The sequence below is a fragment of the Gallus gallus genome, chromosome 2 (genome assembly GCF_016699485.2).
Source record: "Gallus gallus isolate bGalGal1 chromosome 2, bGalGal1.mat.broiler.GRCg7b, whole genome shotgun sequence".
NCBI lineage: Eukaryota > Metazoa > Chordata > Aves > Galliformes > Phasianidae > Gallus > Gallus gallus.
Genome location: NC_052533.1, coordinates 24,021,724 through 24,035,731, shown reverse-complemented (window position 1 = coordinate 24,035,731; position 14,008 = coordinate 24,021,724). Strand labels below are relative to the sequence as shown.

Below are 14,008 nucleotides of genomic sequence, written 5' to 3'. Positions count from 1 at the left end.
TGCAACACAACACGCACATCATCTGGTTGGATCTGCTGCTGTTTTCACTGTTCACCAGATCAACCTGTTGTGCCCCATGGTGTTTTCTGAGGAGATGATGCTAGTATCAACAACAGGATATCTCTTTAATTTGCTCCCTTTGCTTTCTGCTCCCATGAACTTCCTTCTCTTCCCATGCTCTTTTGTCTCATTCTGACTGTATGCTCCTCGGGGCAGCAACCTGTAAATTTTTAGTTGTCTATGAAGTCTTTTGTGCTTTATACATAACTCTAAAAACAGGATTTAAAAAACAAACTTGTTTTATGCAAAATATCCTCAGCAATAAGGAGTGAGGAAAAAGGAGATGGCAGTCAATGTGTAGTAAGCAGAATTGTTTCTAAGTATGTCCTTTGGTTTTCCTTAAAAACACTGGTTGGCTTTTGAAGAACAGAAGTCCAGCTTTAAATTGAAGACTCAAACCAATATCCTGGTGTGGGTAAGGGTAAGCAGAGAGGAATTTCAGCCTCTCCAGAGTTCAGAAGCCTTCACTGAGTACAGTGTGGCACTTGCTTGCCAGACTGACCACTGTGCAAGTTCAGTGTGTGTGTTATTTTGGGGGGTCCAGGAGAGGAGGAGGAATTCTTTTGGTGATATGTACCAGCTTCCATCTCTCCGAAGCAGCGTGCAGAAGGATGCTGTGCTGCCTGAAGCCAGACCACGCTGGTTTGGACAGAAGTTGTTACAGAATTATTAAGCCTAAAAAAAAAAAAAAAACCCCCCAAAAAAAAGCAAAGGAGATTTATGCATCTACATCTGACCAAGTTGGTTTGGAACAGATGCAGAATGGAAAAGTAATAAAACCATAAGAGACACTGTCTTCTGGGTACAGTCTCGATGCCTATTTTTTCTTCCTTTCTTTCTTTTTTTTCTTAATTCTAAACGTGGGCAGTCTCCATTTGGACAGGAATGAATTCAGAGATATTGCCTGTTGGTAATTTGGCCTTTTTTACTTTCAGTTGATTACCTGCCAGGGTAAATTTAAATCTTCCTCCAAGTGTTCTGCTGGGGATGCCAGCTGTGACTTTGCAGCTGAGCAATCTGCCGTTCCCAATGAGAAAAACGAACCTTCTTTTAACCTTAGCTCTCATGCCTTGCTGAGCATTATCAGTTCTTGGTAATGCTGTTGCGTGGGGATAAGAGCAGTGCGTGTGTACAGGCTCTTCTAGCATAGCGTGCAGCCAGTGTGCCAGGAACCACAGCGAGGCATGAAGAGGAAAGGGAAAGATCGACCTCACCTCCAAAAACATTGTGCTTATTGACTATGCAAGTTTCTGGTTAGCACTGAAAAATCCAGCCTATGCCTCCCAGCTTGACAAGGAAGCCTGTGATACGGTTTTTCCTCTAGGAGAAGCTTTCTCTGGGTGAAGCCACGTCCACAACGGCTGCCTCCTGTTGCTTGTTTTCCTTCCCAGCTTCTGCTCAAACCTTATGTGCCGGGTTCTGCTAATGTAAGGATGAAGGGCACGGTTACCCCTGGGGAACTGAGGTTTGTAGTATATGTAACAAGTCAGCAATACCAACCCGAAGGTTTTTCTGTCTCTAGGTATGCCTGCGGCCTCTCTGGTGACTCCTGCAGATGTCATCAAAACAAGGCTACAGGTAGCAGCCCGGGCAGGACAGACCACTTACAGCGGCGTTGTAGATTGCTTTGTGAAGATCCTTCGAGAGGAAGGTCCAAAGGCTCTGTGGAAAGGAGCAGGAGGTGTGGAAAACAGCTTTGACTACTAATTTTCTTTCTTTTGTTTTGCTTTGGTTTTGTGTCACTTAAGGACTGTTTTGTTTTCTTTCAAGCTCGTGTGTTTCGATCATCCCCCCAGTTTGGTGTAACTCTTGTGACTTATGAACTACTGCAGAGATGGTTTTACGTGGACTTCGGGGGAGTGTAAGTATGTGGTGTGTGAATCTGCCTGGGAACCCACAGCTGCACTGGGATCTCCACATGTCTTTGGGCAGAATAGGGGTCTTACCATTATGTAGGAGATATTGCAGAGGCTCTGTCAATGTTATTTAAGCCACGTTGCCTCTGGTGGTAATAAGATGATATTCCACCACCTGTATCACAGCAAGACATTACCACATTTTATGTCACCATTTTGATCTGGGGACATATGTTAGTATAAATGGAGACAGCGAAAGGCTAAATAACAGGGTGGGGGTAGAACTGCAGGGGACATGTGATGCTCACCAAGTCAGGATGCACTCTGCGTTAGTCCTCATTAGTGTGGTGAAGGAGCTGTGTCCCTTATTAAGCAGGGTATTTGACATGCAGAAGGGTCTGTAGGTGTCATCGAGTCCAAATACTATTTGTTGGAGCCTCAGCTCTGCCTCCTTTTAGGACAGTCTGTAGGGATGTGCATATTGCTGTTTTAACGTGATTACCAGATGCAGCTGCAGATGTTTATGGAGCTTTGGGGACAACAGAATGCTACCAAAGAAGTTATTTAAACTCTGCTGAGTTACTGGATTGGTTGTATGCTGCAGCAGAGACTTCTGAACTTCACAGTGCAATTTTAATTGATGCGCTGAAAGATTTGACCATCCTCCATCTCAGTGAATGCAAAGACCCTTGAGTGTTCCGGAAGGTTGTAGCATTTAATTCAGCTACTCAGTAGGAAGCGCTCTCAGATACCTCACTCAGCTTGCTTTACGGAGGAGTTCTGTGAATATTGCTTTCATGCTATGGGAATTAATTTTTTTTATCATTACTGTTTTGCAGAAAACCAGTTGGATCGGAGCCCGTTCCTAAATCCAGGATCACGCTCCCTGCTCCTAACCCCGACCATGTTGGTGGTTACAAATTGGCAGTTGCCACTTTTGCAGGGATTGAAAACAAGTTTGGACTTTACCTACCTCGGTTTAAGCCATCGCCACCTACCTCAAAGGCTGCTGCAGCAGTAGGACCCTAAGCTTATTGCTGTAGGCTTTTTGTTATTAGTTGGGAAAGAGCCACTTTTCTAATTGGTTAATACTTTTGTTCCTTTAGCTTCACATCGTATAACAGTTTGGCTTCATTTGAGTTTTAAGGCAGTTCTCATCTTAAACGTAATCATTTGTCTTTGTGCTTCCTTAACCAGATCACTGTGAGATTCTTACCAGTCGTTTTAAGTTTGGGACCATGAATGTATCTGTCCACATCTGACATGAGCTTGTGTTGGGAAGACACTAATTTTAGGTTCCATTTATTGGGGAGGGTTGGGTGAGAGCTGTGAACCAGATCATCTTACAGACAGTGCTCAGCTGCAGATTCCCAGGGCGGATGTCACACATTGTCACTCAGATGGAAAAAAACTCAGCGGATATCACGGTGCTCAAAGCAGAATGATTTTGATTGTATGTGTAAATGGGTTATCAACTTAGCGCGTGTCTGTAGAGGTCAGCAAATATACCCCTGGTACCTAAGTCTGCCAGTACAGCTTCAACTTTTTAAATATGTCCACGCACAAGTTCTGTTTCTGGATTGTATTATGAAGCTTTTATGTGGAACATGTTTTTGTAATGGAAACCACATTTATAAATGTTCAGCCGTTGTATTATGTTACTAGTATCAAAATGCTCAAAAGAAAGTGTTATTGTCCATAGTCTTTGCACTTTATGGCAGTACTTTTGGCATTCTACTACACATACAAGGAAATTTCATAACTAGGTGCCTATCTTGGGTTGCTGGTGTTTGGAATTCAGTTTGTATATGCACTCTAGTAAAACGCTGCTTGTTTAAATAGCTGCAATAGAAAATTCATGCACTGTATCAATGGTACCTGCCTTAACTGCTGGCTTGTAATTGGCAAATAGGTGGTTTCAGATTCTTATTTACTTCATTGAGTCCACAGAGATTAAAATACTCTAAAAGAAAAGATTTTACTTAATTTTTTGGTGCCTTGCACAGTGTTTAGAAAATTATGTATTTATGAAGATAGTAATAAACCTTTCAAACAGATGCACACATGGTATTCTGTTATGGAAATGGGATAGTACATCCAAAGGCTTGTTCAGCTTCATTTATAAAGCTAAGTTAAAGATAAAGGTAATATTTGGGCATCTAGGCTATAAAAACATCTGCACTTTGAGAACAAAGTTATCGGTGTCCGTGTGCATAGCAAAGACGTGTTGGTATAGATGTCTTACAAAAACGAAGCTTTTCTGCAGTCAAGAAGCAGGACTGAAGTAGGCCTTTCTGCTTGTTTTTCAGTCATAGAGTCACAGACTGGCTTGGGCTGGGCTGGACCTTAATGATCACCTCGTTCCAACCTTCTCCCACCATGGCCAGGGACACCTTCCCCTAAATCAGGCTGCTCAGGGCCCCATCCAACCTGGCCCTGAACACCTCCAGGGATGGGACATGCATGGCTTCTCTGGGCAGTCTGTGCCAGCACCTCACCACCCTCTGAGTGAATAATTACTTCCTAACATCTATCTAAATCTCCCTTCTTTCCATTTAAAGTTGTTATTCCTCGTCCTACTACTACAGGCCCTTGTAAAAAAGTCTTTCTTCAGCTTTCCTGTTGGTTCCATTTAGGTACTGGAAAGGTACAGTGAGGTCTTCTCAGAACCTCTTCTCCAAGCCGAACAAGCCCAGCTCCCTCAGCCCCATAGGTGGGCTGCTCCAGCCCTCTGATCACTCTCCTGACCTCCTCGAGAAGTTCTGGGCTCCAGCAGCTCCATGTCTGTAGGCAATGGCCTCAGAGCTGAACGCAGCGCTGTAGGTGGGGCCTTATGAGAGTTGAGCAGAGAGGGGGACACTCACTTCCCTTGCCCTGATAGTTACACTTCTTTTGATGCAGCCCAGGATGTGGTTGGCTTTCTGGGCTTGTAAGTACACATTGCCAGGTCACACTGAGCTTCTCATCAGCCAACACGTCTGAATCATTCTCCTGGCTTCTCTCAATCCATTCTCCTCCCAACCTGTATTCATGTTTGGGACTGATACAACTCAGGTTCAGGGCTTTGCACTGAGCCTTGCTGAACTTCATGAGGTTTGCATGTGCCCACTGAGGTTTGCATCTGCACACTCACTGTGGGTGCACTCCATCCTGCTGTCATGTCACAGACACAGATGTTAAACCATGCTGGATCCCAATACCGACCCCTGAGGAACGCCACTCATCACTGGTCTCCACCGGAGCACTGAGCCATTGACCACAGCTCTGAGTGCGACCATCCAACACATTCCTTACCTACCAAGTGGTCCATCTGTCAAAGCCACATATCTTCAATTTAGAGACAAGGATGTTGTGTGATACAGTATGAAATGCTTTCTTTGCACAAGTCCAGATAGATGATGTCAGTTGCTCTTCTCTTTTCCACCAATGCTATAACCCTGTCATAGAAGGCACTACACTTGTAAATGTGTTATTCTGAGTACCTGGGCAACAGAAGTTATTGTTGGGTGTATTCTTTGCTACCTCTTAAGTCAAGAATTTGGTGTTTACAGAAGCAGAATGCTTGTTTTCTTTTGAAAGATGGGTGATGCTGGCTGCAGCACAGATTGTAAACTGAGAAAATGCATAGGTGCAGTATCTTCGCAGAAGAATTAGGTGGGTAATACTGTGCTGTATTCCTATTTGCTGAAATACCAAAATTGCTACATTATTGCATTTGTGTTTGGGTCATCATAAAAATTATTTTCTTGGACTAAATTGTATTTCAAAGTTCTCAGTGAAATAAGGCGTGAGAAAAGCAGCCTGCAGTGTTTGTACACCTGAGGGTGAGGGGGAAGATGATACTCACCTGCAGCTGTACCTCTAAGCAGGGCAGAGAGCACAGGGCAGCTGTTGGCTGCAACCTCTTGGCCCCATCTATTCAAGTCTTCCAAAATGACAGCTCCTTTGTTTCAAAAATGGGTAAAAAACTGCCTCTTGTAGTTCTCCAAAATTAACTGTCAGGGTTTTTGGTTAAGTCCTGTCATAAAAGTTAAACTTTCCCACTGGGAGCTGCTTGTGTTTGATACTGGAGATTTTAGGCAACTTAGGAGTCCTTTTTCCATTTAATCCCTCGCTTTTGCCTGACTTACCTTGTCAAGAATTTCCATGGGAAAGCAGCAGCTCACGGAAGACTTCTGAGTGCTGAGCTGCTCCTTTTGTGCTTTTGGGTCAGTGCCTGCCCATGTGTGCACATCCAGCTGGCAGCTGCTCACTTCTCGTGCAGCATGGGGATGGGATGGGATGGGAATGGATGGGATGGGATGGGATGGGATGGGATGGGATGGGATGGGATGGGATGGGATGGGATGGGATGGGATGGACTGTTGCAGCCAGGACACATCTCTGTTAGCAGAGCCAGAGACAGAAGGGTAAAGAGTCTGTGATGACCTCCCCGATGCATGGCCCAGCTCACGATACTCAGAGCAGCTCTGCCTAGAGATCCTCTGGCTGTGTGCGCTGTCAGCTTCCCCCAGACACAAAAGGATGCAAAAGTTCTGAAAAGCTTACAGGGCAAGAAATTGTCAGATTGCTCTACAAACAGAAGGCCCCAGGGATGATGTTGAGATGTTTGTTGTCTTTGAGTTTCTGGGTGAGTTACGCAAAGTCTTGGAAGGAACAGGGTAAAGTGTAGCCTTGCTTGCTTCCTGCAGCCCAGCCAAGTCCCACTGAGTCAGCCAAAAAGAGAACTGCTCTAATATTGATGATGTTCCCTATCAGGGGTGTCTCCGGCAGCCACCTCTGTTCTGTTTGTGTGCCCAGCAGGAGCTGAGGGATTATCTGCCTGTCCCTGAGGAAAGGGGTTGGTTTAAGCTGCCTTAAGACTGACAGTGGGGATGCTTTCATGACCATATATACCACAGGCTTCCTAAATAACTCGGGCAGGTTTCTCTAAACCTGCTAAAAATAGGGTACCTGACAATCCACTCTGCATCTGACTTAGGAGGGGATGGGCCACCTGGGCCACCTCTGCTGTGCGCTGGGTGATGGCTGAGCACAGCGCCATGCCTGAGCATGGTGTGCTACTCAGTGCCTCTGCAGCACACGATGTGGCCGCACCAACACTGTGATACTCTGTGATATTCAGGCCTTGGATGCATCCCATGCTTGGGTTGGTCGAAGCCTCTGCTGCATGTGCTGTCAGCCCTTCGGGGCTTCGCTCTGTGGAAATGTGGAACACTTCTTCTGAGGCACCTCTTAAGGCTACTTTATGAGCTATGAATGCACAGAGGCTGAGAGTGCTTGGGCAGTGAACACTTCATAGAATTGCGGGGTTGGAAGGGACCTCAAGAGATCATCAAGTCCGACCCCCTGTTAATGCAGGTACCCTACATTAGGTCGCACAGGAAGGAGTCCAGACGGGTCTTGAATATCTCCATAGAAGAAGACTCCACAGCCTCTCCATGGACAGCCTGTTCCAGGGCTCCATCACCCTTACCATAAAGAAGTTCTTCCGCATGTGAGAACAGAACTTCCCCTCACTTTGATTCCAAAAACTGAAGGTAGTGTGGAAGCAACAGAAGCAAATTTGCTGCTGTTGAGGCACTGCTTATAATGAACAGGAAACAGACCGTGGCTGAGCCCTTTCCCATTGCACCTGTGTGGGGTATGCACGCTTCGGTGTGGGTTTACCGCGTGAGGGTGATGGGCAGAGTGCCCTTGGCCTGTAGCAGGCTCTGATGGACATGTGCACGCGTGTGTGTGTTTGTGCCCCCAGACTGCTTCAGGTCCCGTGTCTGCAGGCATAGGGATGTGATGTCCCCCTGTGAGGAACCCAGCCCATGGTTCAGAATGTGACTGGTGCGAGGTGGCGTCAGCCGATACAGTCCTGACCATGACTGCATGGAGGTGTGCTTCCCTGGGAACATACAGAATTGCTACTGCCCGACTTCCAGTGCTTCCTGCTGTGATGGCTCAACTGTCCAACCAGAGGATACTGAGACCCTCTGTCACACACAGGTATCAATGCAGTGCTGTGCTGCCAACAGCCTGCCATGTCCCTCAGCCTGTGCCCTGCTGCCTTGCTCCGACCGTGAATTCCTTGTAAAGGAAAATGTTCCCTTGTCTCCTACCCACACCTGACCCTCCAAACGCCTGGAGAAGACCTTGTTTTCCTTATTCCTTTTATTCTCCTGGTACATACAGCAGCACAGTGCTGCGCTGTGTGCAGGAAACCATGCGCAGTAGGGGTGGGAAGGAAACCAAGCCTAGAAGCAGGCGTGGATTAGTTTCTTCTCCTGTAACAGCTGCAGAGAACCCGCTGCACCAAGCCCATGGCTGGCCAGCCCCGCACTTCAGTGTGCTCACACAGCATCTGCAGCAGTGCTCTGCAAGTCTGCAGAACCCCATTTCCCAGTGCCCGGTAACGAACGCGCTGAGCACTGCTGGCAGGGAAGGATTAACCACACTGTGACAGAACAGGCTGGATACATTTTATTGGCAAGGCTAGTGTCATACTCGGGAACCACAACCCTTTGTCAGACTGTTAGTGTTAACTTGCATGACAAGTATCAGTGACCGACTGTATGTGAAATATTGTTAAAGTGCCTAGAAATAATGGGCGTCTTAAAAAAAGCAAAGGAAACACACTCCATCCACTCAAACCAACCTTTATAGATCTTATATCTTAAGCACAACTGATGTACTGTAATTGTTACGCGGACTTTAATGTAACCTCTACAGCAGCACACAGACAATGCAGTTCTCTCATTATGCACATGCTTTAGGATCGTTTATTTTAATGCTTTCAAATAAATATGTTCCATGCAGCACACCGCAATAAATAAGGAGCAGCAACTTTCGTATAGTACATCCATTCATAATGTAAGTCACCATGTGAAACACCACATCTAAAGCCTTTGGCCCAGTCCCATACAGTGAAGCACACCACATCTGCACATAATCATATCTGGCTTCATATGGATTTAATAGGACTACGCCAGAAGGGCAATGTGAGCACAAGTTTAACCAGGGGTTCCTAGCTATTAAATACAGCTACTAAGTAGTTAAAAGGCAACAACTAAACCCATAAAGGGTTGATTTGTCTTTTCTTTCTTACTTTTCAGACAGAAATATAAAGTATGAAAATGCTCTGGATATTTTCAGCCCCGTGTAAAGCCGTGTGATTAATATGGAATGCTCTGAGCAATACTGGCACGCACGCTGGCATCGGCAGCCACAGCACGACGGGCTCGGCAGGGAAGGCCGCTCCTCCTCTTCCTCTATGCCGCCAGCTCCACCGCCCCCTCCTCCTCGCTGTCCGCCCGGTTGGCACGGATCTCCACCAGGGTCCGAGCGAAACGCGTCCATTCGTCGTTGTGCGGGACCGCCAGCTGGGGAGAGACAGGACAGGGATGACAGCCCCGGGCCGAGGCACGGCTCCCGCCACAGCCCACACCGCCCACGTCGGCCCGCAGTGCTGCCCCATCCCAGCGCAAAGCCACTGTTCTCCCATCCAGGTCCGGTGGCAGAGAGAATAGCTTCTCTCTCTGCAGGATTCTGGGGAGATGTTCTTCGCTTAAGCGCTGTTGCAGAATCTGCTCCTTTGTTAACCTTTCTGATTTTCCTAACTACGACAGGCTCAATCTCTGTGACACATCCATACGTGTCGCACAGCGCACACGTGGCCAACAGTAATTGTTTGCAGGACTGAGGTTGGTGTGTACGAGGTAACAGAGCTTTTACAACGCTGTACTGAAACCATGCTCCCGAAGTTCATTAAAGCTCTTAATAGTAAAACAAATATATTCTGTTATCTTAGTTACCCTCCTCTACGCTAAGGAATTTACCATGAGGAAACATGCACTATAAGGGGAACGTTAAACCAACTGGAGACTGCCCTGCCGGCCTCTGTTTTGAAACTGACTTGTAAGACTCGTTTCCATTCAATACCACTGATGTTTCTAGAGAAGAGCTCTTGAACATCAGGCTTCAAGAGGAGCCTGTAACCCACACAGCGGAACTTCCTGACGAAACGCTGTAGTGATATGGCAAAATAGCAGTCATTTCTAGCTGGATCCAACACTGCAATTTCTGGAAGACAATGAAAACTGAGATAGTCCATACTGGAACACAAGCAAATCATTCTCATCCCCTTCCCTTCCAGCAGCAGTCCATATGGCTGGAGACTGAGCAAAAGTGCTTTACATAAACTGGGAAGCCCAATTTGGGCAAGAACTTGTATAAAAACCTAATGTTAACCCCGTGTGTACACTGCTGCAAGTTCAGAGTTGATGGCATGGATGGGTATTTGCAATACCTCCTCGTAGCTCAATGAAGTCAATGAGATTTTCAACTACTATGCACCTAAGTTTTGCCTCTACAGCCAATATTTCGGGCACTGATCTAGCATATGTTTTACAGTTTCCCACATATAGAGCATATGCCAACGACTCAGCCATGGTATGTGAAGGGCTGGCATACTGTAGTTTTGTTTTGCCTCCTGAAATATTGAATATAACACAGTTCAATAGTTACAGACCAAAAAACACCATCTGTGTGAAAGCTACCAGCCCTCAGTGTGTCTCCACCTTCCACTTCTGCATTTTTTTCTTTGACATTTGGAATGGAGACCAGAGTTCCAGGAGCAAATCATGGGAGCCAGCCGTCTCTTTCACACACACACAGATGTGGATCTGTTGTGGTCTTCAGTTGAAAGAAAGCTCTGCTCTTTGAAGAACATTAAGCAGAAGGAAACGTTAACATCAAGATGAAGGTCACTTCACCAACACAGAAGCACCTGTAGCAAAGGTTTGGTTACACACACGCCTACACAAATGCCTGTAGAGTAAGCTAAGAGACAATGCGAAGATCCTTCCTTTAGAGATGAAGCCAAAACCATCTGTGCATCAAATTCTATGTTACCATCGCTGGTGTCCTAAAAGACTTTATTTCTCATGATGTGCACGGCACTATCATTTGTCAAACTGAAGGAAAACATTAAATAAGCCTCAGTTATGTCTAGTAGCGGAATCGTTAAAGTGGAACAATATATTAGGCAAAGGATTCAGTGAATTTAATAAAGCCTCATTTCTTCTTGTATTTTTAAATCCCAAATGGCTTTACATTGTATTAAGTGGCTCAAGATGATAATACATCAAAAGGAAAAAAAAAGGAATGTATTTATTACATTGCGATAATTTAATTCTCTTTACACCACAGCACGGCCACAGACAAATAAATCAAAGCCCAAATGACAACAATCTGAAAACTGAAGTTCCTCCCTGCAAATGTAGGCATGCAGTATGGCTAACTAACAGCTTTAGGAGGGCTCGGGCCTTTTTTAATGCCTAAAGTCACAGAGCAATGATTGAAGTGAAGACCATTAGCACACGGATGAAAACATTCAGTGTCCACGTGCAATCTAATTACTCAGATCTTTGTTGTATTTTACCTTGTTTAATCTCATGCATTGCATCATGCCTTCAATGAAGGGAGAGTTCTGCTAATAGTCTGGTAGTAGAACAAACCTCTCTAACAAATCCCTCAGGGGTGCAGCGCAAAGTCAGCGGAAAACAGACTTTTATTCTTCTTTCTATGAAGCCCCTAATGCTGAACCACACAAGTTATAAGGCAGAAGACCTCAAACAAAAATGAAAGCATCCATAAACTCCAGTTCAAATTCTTGTATGAATGAATGCTCCCAGTCTTGAAGGAACAGTCTAAGTTCCTTCAGTCAAGCGCACTCACACCAATAACTGCTGAAGGCCCATGTCCCTCCGTGGGCCAAACTCCCCATTTCAGCTTTCCTGCTGCAGTAGTTGTCCTGCAAATCTCAGGGCAAGGGTGGAAGAAGATAAGTTTATAGGAGAAGGGCAGGGACTTAGAGCTGTTTAGGGGTTTCTTACTCAAATGCCATTTCTCTGTCTGCTTCCAGTTACTCCAAAGCAGCACGTGTTGAGTTCCAGCAGTCATAATCGCTACACAGAGTGGCAATGTTCACCAAAGCATAAGGTAATATAATAACTTATATTAACATCTGGGTCATAAGGTTATTTGAATGAACTGACACCATGCTATGGAGCAGAACGAGGAAATAAATGTTATTAAGCATTCTCCTTTGATCCCTTCATAAGGGAACGTAAGCGCTACCTGCAGCTAATTAATTAACAGAATTACTCACACTGCTTTAGCTTAAATACCACAGTGTATTTAGGTAGCATCAGATAGCAATTCTAATGAGGAAAACCAGTATTACCAATGCAGTGTGGTGACTTAAGCCATACTTTTCTGTTCAGACGTTAGGAGTTGTTCGGTCTTCTATCCGGCTTCTAAAGTACCAAAGAGTTCAGGCTGCAAGTGTGACTGCAAGTTTATGCATCCACATAAAGCTGCTCCTGCTTGTGAAGGTACTTGTGCTTGGCTGGCTACAGGTAATGTAAGGAAACATGAAGATGCTAAAAGGTTGACTCATTTTTTTATAGGGTGAAGCTACTTAACTCAGGACAACTGAGGTTCTTCTTTCATTTCTCAAAAGTCAGCATTTTCTTTCTATCACTCCAACCTTGTGAGAACCCTCTCCTCAATTCAAACCCATAAAATACTCTTCCAAAACCACTTCAGTATTTATAAAATGGACAGCTGTAACTGTTTGATAAATGATCAGTAACCCATAACATACTAAACACCATATACACATCACATTCTATCATTTCAACTAGTTCACAAACTGCTTCTCGATTATATTCCAAAGCTGACTTACATGATGCAAACTCTCAGGATTAATTTGTCTACCACCTCCATTACCATGATTTTAGATACACAGATTCTGGTGAGAAAAAGTGTCAGTAACGCTCCCGATGGAATGGTGCAGCACAAACACCACTGCTGAAAAGGAAGCACTCCCTGGGCAGCACCTCCCAACCAGCAGCCTGAGACCACCACGCAAAGTGAGCTCAGTGCAGCCCCTTGCACTGCACACAAGGACCAGTATGCAGCAGCCACAGCTACTGGCAAACACTGGAGTGGTGGACTGGCAATTTTAGCAAGCTCAGGCTCCATTCCAGTCAGTAACACCAAGTGGATTCCTAACTATTCTTGTGACGTGTTACAGTTACCAGGTTATCTTATCAGGGACAAATAACATCATACCCACGTGAACCTTTCCCAGCTTGTGCTTCCCTGGGTCTGCCATACACACAGATACTACAGGAAGGCAACCACTGACTGGACAGAATGGAATACAAAGTGCTCAGAAAGTGAGATGATGGGATCCAATGACAAAAGGCTTATGCGAGTATATAAGGAGATCTCCCCATTCTCATTTGTCTCCTTCTCAACAGCCAGTGGTGGCCGTATTCTGGTAAGTCAGAAGCCTCTGGTCTCTAGTATTAATCTCAACCTCTTCAGTGTTGGTGATAATGTGTTGAGCTGATGGGATTTATCTGGTTGGGTCACACAGCTATAGAAGGTTGGTTTTTTTATCCTCACCTTTTCAAAGCCACAGAGTTACAGCAGGCTTAGAAGCAACAGTGCTTGGAAGCAACTGTATACATTTTTGAGCACCACAATACAAAGACATAAAACTTTATAGTAAAGATCATCTAAAGGAAGGCTATGAAGATAGTGAAGGGTCTAGGCAAGCAAGGCATATGAAGAGAGACTGTGGTCTCTTGGTTTGTTCAGCTCAGAGAAGAGGAGGCGGAGGAGAGGCCTCGTGGGAGCCTACAGCTCCTCACAGGGAGCGGAGGGGCATATATGAAACTTCTAAGGCCATTCTGTGCTACCTGAGCTCCAGCCAAGCACATCACTTACCTGCTAGTTCTCCAGCCCTGAATCACAAATGTGCCCTCCTTGATGCTAGTACTGACCAAGAAGATGGCATATATGCATTCTGGTAAGAGAATACAGGAGCCCTCTCTCTTCCTGAGGCTCCCCAGGCAAGCTAGTCACAGGTAGCAGCACAAACAGGGGTTTTACCAGGAACAGCCTCCTCCACCATCTTGTCAAGGCAGAGATATCCTCAGAGTGCAGAGCTTCCAATCCACACACAAGACATCATCCGAACACAAGCTTTATTTCCCTATGTCTCTACAGAAACTGCTTTCGGGAACTTC

General features: G+C 45.4%; 2 protein-coding genes across 20 annotated transcripts in view; one reads left to right on the top strand and one right to left on the bottom strand.

Moving 5' to 3' along the window:
* Positions 1–3,977, top strand: part of SLC25A13 (solute carrier family 25 member 13) — a 93,875-nt gene extending 89,898 nt beyond the window's left edge. For 8 of the 9 annotated variants that reach the window (XM_046925896.1, XM_046925889.1, XM_046925894.1 and 5 more), the window contains 3 exons: positions 1,583–1,741; positions 1,831–1,921; positions 2,756–3,973. In XM_046925896.1, the coding sequence (XP_046781852.1) occupies positions 1,583–1,741; positions 1,831–1,921; positions 2,756–2,945 (440 nt within the window). In that variant the 3' untranslated portion in view covers positions 2,946–3,973. Of the gene's footprint in view, positions 1–1,582; positions 1,742–1,830; positions 1,922–2,755 lie in introns of all 9 variants that reach the window. The other variant, NM_001012949.3, reaches the window with a different exon arrangement.
* Positions 3,978–8,374: 4,397 nt separating this feature from the next.
* DYNC1I1 (dynein cytoplasmic 1 intermediate chain 1) overlaps positions 8,375–14,008 on the bottom strand; it is a 181,425-nt gene continuing 175,791 nt past the window's right edge. For all 11 annotated transcript variants that reach the window (XM_015281907.4, XM_015281909.4, XM_015281913.4 and 8 more), the window contains one exon: positions 8,375–9,286. In XM_015281907.4, the coding sequence (XP_015137393.1) occupies positions 9,176–9,286 (111 nt within the window). In that variant the 3' untranslated portion in view covers positions 8,375–9,175. The remainder of the gene's footprint in view (positions 9,287–14,008) is intronic.